At 39.2% G+C, this 3,024-nt stretch overlaps 1 protein-coding gene across 1 annotated transcript in view; it reads right to left on the bottom strand.

The window, feature by feature from the left end:
- Positions 1–3,024, bottom strand: part of LOC116701714 (hippocalcin-like protein 1) — an 88,514-nt gene that overhangs the window by 8,384 nt on the left and 77,106 nt on the right. The window contains exon 3 of the mRNA XM_032535574.1: positions 941–1,109. Within this exon, the coding sequence (XP_032391465.1) occupies positions 941–1,036 (96 nt within the window). The 5' untranslated portion in view covers positions 1,037–1,109. The remainder of the gene's footprint in view (positions 1–940; positions 1,110–3,024) is intronic.

Here is a 3,024-nt window from a genome sequence, read left to right as displayed (position 1 = left end):
AATAAGGAATAAAAGACTTTATCAAAATGAATTCTCTATCATAATCTTTGGAGCCTCTATAACCCTCTTCCCAACAAGTTAACATGGCATAGTTGCTACCAATGGATTCCTTAGGTCTTCTACTTTCATATGATCCAGATCATGGTCATGAGCTTTGGGTAGTGCCTAAGTGTAAGGGTGGCCGGGCTCGGCCTCAGAGACGGGGTTAGGAGCTCAGGCATCCAGAGGAAGGCTGGAGTTGCTGCTCCTTCGCGGGGGCCAGTTGAGGGGGGTCGGGCATCTGATCGGGATCCCACCTGGACCCGTCCCTTTAGAGGTTGTTACCCTCAGCTCTGCAAAGCCTTATTTGGCTAATGGTTTTGGTTTTACCACTGGCAACTCTAATGTCTTGGAGCTCTGACTGTATCAGTCTGTAACAGCTAACAGACAAAGCTAGTAGTAAGTACAGTGTGTAAAATGTGAGACACACTAAAAGAGTCCAATCAATCTGAATACTACTCATGTATAAATTAATCTGGTTGAAATGCATCTTAGTATCTTGTTCTGACTGCACCTTATTCTCTAATACGCTATTTTACTTTTAATAAGTCTAACCCTTTTCCCATGTGTGTATCTAGTATCTAGATTTTTTCTTTTTAGACGTTATATACTTATATTTATCACTCCCATATAAGCATTTAAGCATTATTTATTTTCATTCATATAACTAATATCTCAACTTTTCCACCATGTTTTTAAGCTTTGCACGGAATTTCGTACTACAGTGTACTGTGGTATGACAATACAGAAATCTTGAATCTTAAAACTATAACAATGCAACAATATGTTAGTGGTATAGAAGTATAAAGTACAAGTACTTAGTATGTGCAAACGTTCCTTTTCACTGCTGTAGCAGGAGTACAGTACCTTTACTCAGACTGTGTACTGTGTACCTGCGTACCTTGTACCACTCCTGCAGCTCGTGGTCGGAGAACTCGGTATTCTCCCGGAGGTCCTGCAGCATCTCCGGCCGCAGCTTGCTGTTCTGTTTCCCCATGGCAACGGGACGGGACTCTTGGTTTCCTTGACGACGACAGGGACTATAGCAATGGCCAGGCTGCTTTTCCCACCTGTCAAATTGAAGACAAAGACACAGAAGGTCAGCAAATATTAACCAGGAATATGAAGCCCTCTAAAATCCAGAAGAATAAAGGGATGTGTTACCTATTACTGGTCAGCTGCAATACACAGCCCAAAAAATACCATAAGGCAGTTCCCCACAAGACTGACACAAGTCTTGATTTTTTAATGTAATCAAAGCGATCCTTGTCACCGTATTGTGTCCAATCCCCTCGCCACCAGTTGTTATGTAAGACCCCGAGTCCTGAACCTGCTGCATCACATTCACAAAACAGTAAATAATCCCAAACGCACCCCTGTGACGTCAAGACCTGGACCACTGATCACATTTCTGGGTTTATCTGGCCAGCTGTGTGTTTGTGTGTGTGTGTGTGTGTGTGTGTGTGTGTGTGTGTGTGGGGTGTGTGTGCGTGCGCGCCCAGATCTCTTATCTACATCAGCTCCGAGCTCCTGCCTGGCAAAGCCGGTTCCAGAGATGCGACGACGTAACGACAACATCGCTGTGACCCACTATTAATTTAGATTATAATTTCAATGATACTGTTTATTGACCCGGCGGGGAAATTACAATTGACACTCCGTTTAGTTAGTAATCATACCAACAAGCCTGACAGCACACACACACACACACACACACACACACACACACCCACACAATACACACACACACACACACACACACACACACACACGCTCAGGACCTAATGGAGAGATGTCAGAATGAGTGGGCTGCCAGTACCTTATAATTCCATTAATTTACCCTTTAATAATGATGTCGTTATGGAAGCTGTGATGGAATTTTAATGGGACAGTTATTTGCAATACATTACTATATTTTTAATCAATTATATGTATGGTTTAAGGGATTTTTAATGCCTCAGTATTGAAAATCATGAAAACAATCCCTTGGTTTGTGCATATATAGGGTATATACTATATGTATGCATGTATATGTATGTATATACAGTATGTATGTATATTTATATATACACATTATATACATATTTATATATAAAAATATGTATAAATATACATAATGTATGTATATATATATATATGTGTGTGTGTGTGTGTGTGTTGACATTCAGTTTGTTTATTTATATTTTACAGATTTAATCTTTTTTTTTTTCCAGGCATGGTTGTCAAGGTGTTTGATTTGAAACAGTTTTACACGTTAAAGTTTTTTACGATTGCTATGACGATTTTTGAATACTTTTAAAAAAATTTCCTAAACTCTTAACGCACCGACACACCTACAACACACAGCTGGCCAAACGGTTCACTTTACGCTCAATAAATACAATAAATACACTACAGAATACACCATGTCTACCAGAACACTGCAAACATGTCTCTAAATCCCATAATTCTTCCAAAACACATGTTAGGAACATTTAGTCAGTCATAGCCCAATGTCATAAAACACTAATATGAGGTGGAATTACATAAACTGCATTATATGCATTTATATATGCCTTTATATGTGTCAGGTCTGCCCTCATACATTAGATAATGGTATATTGTATTAATCCTAGATTGTGTTTTACACAACTTGTGTTACACAATTGTTTTGTTGGGTTTAGTAAATGCTGCATTTTGTTTCTTTTGCTTCAGAAATTCAATTCAAAAATGAATGAGCCATATCAGAGTAGCTTTATGGAATGTGTCCCCTGTGAGTTGCGCATGCGTCACTTTGTAGCCTACAAGATGCTAACGAGGGACTGCTTCAGTTCAGTTCACTGCATGTTTATTGTCCCCATGGGGAAATTATGTTGTAGTAAAAATCACATCACATGGTATTAAAACATTAGCCCAGATAAGGCAAGCACGAAGAAAAAAAAAATGTAATGTAATGTCAACACAGTAAAAATGGACCTACTTAACGAAGTTGGTTCACTGTTGGCT

Source organism: Etheostoma spectabile, chromosome 14 (assembly GCF_008692095.1).
Source record: "Etheostoma spectabile isolate EspeVRDwgs_2016 chromosome 14, UIUC_Espe_1.0, whole genome shotgun sequence".
Taxonomy (NCBI): domain Eukaryota; kingdom Metazoa; phylum Chordata; class Actinopteri; order Perciformes; family Percidae; genus Etheostoma; species Etheostoma spectabile.
This window is presented reverse-complemented; position numbering and strand designations above follow the sequence as displayed.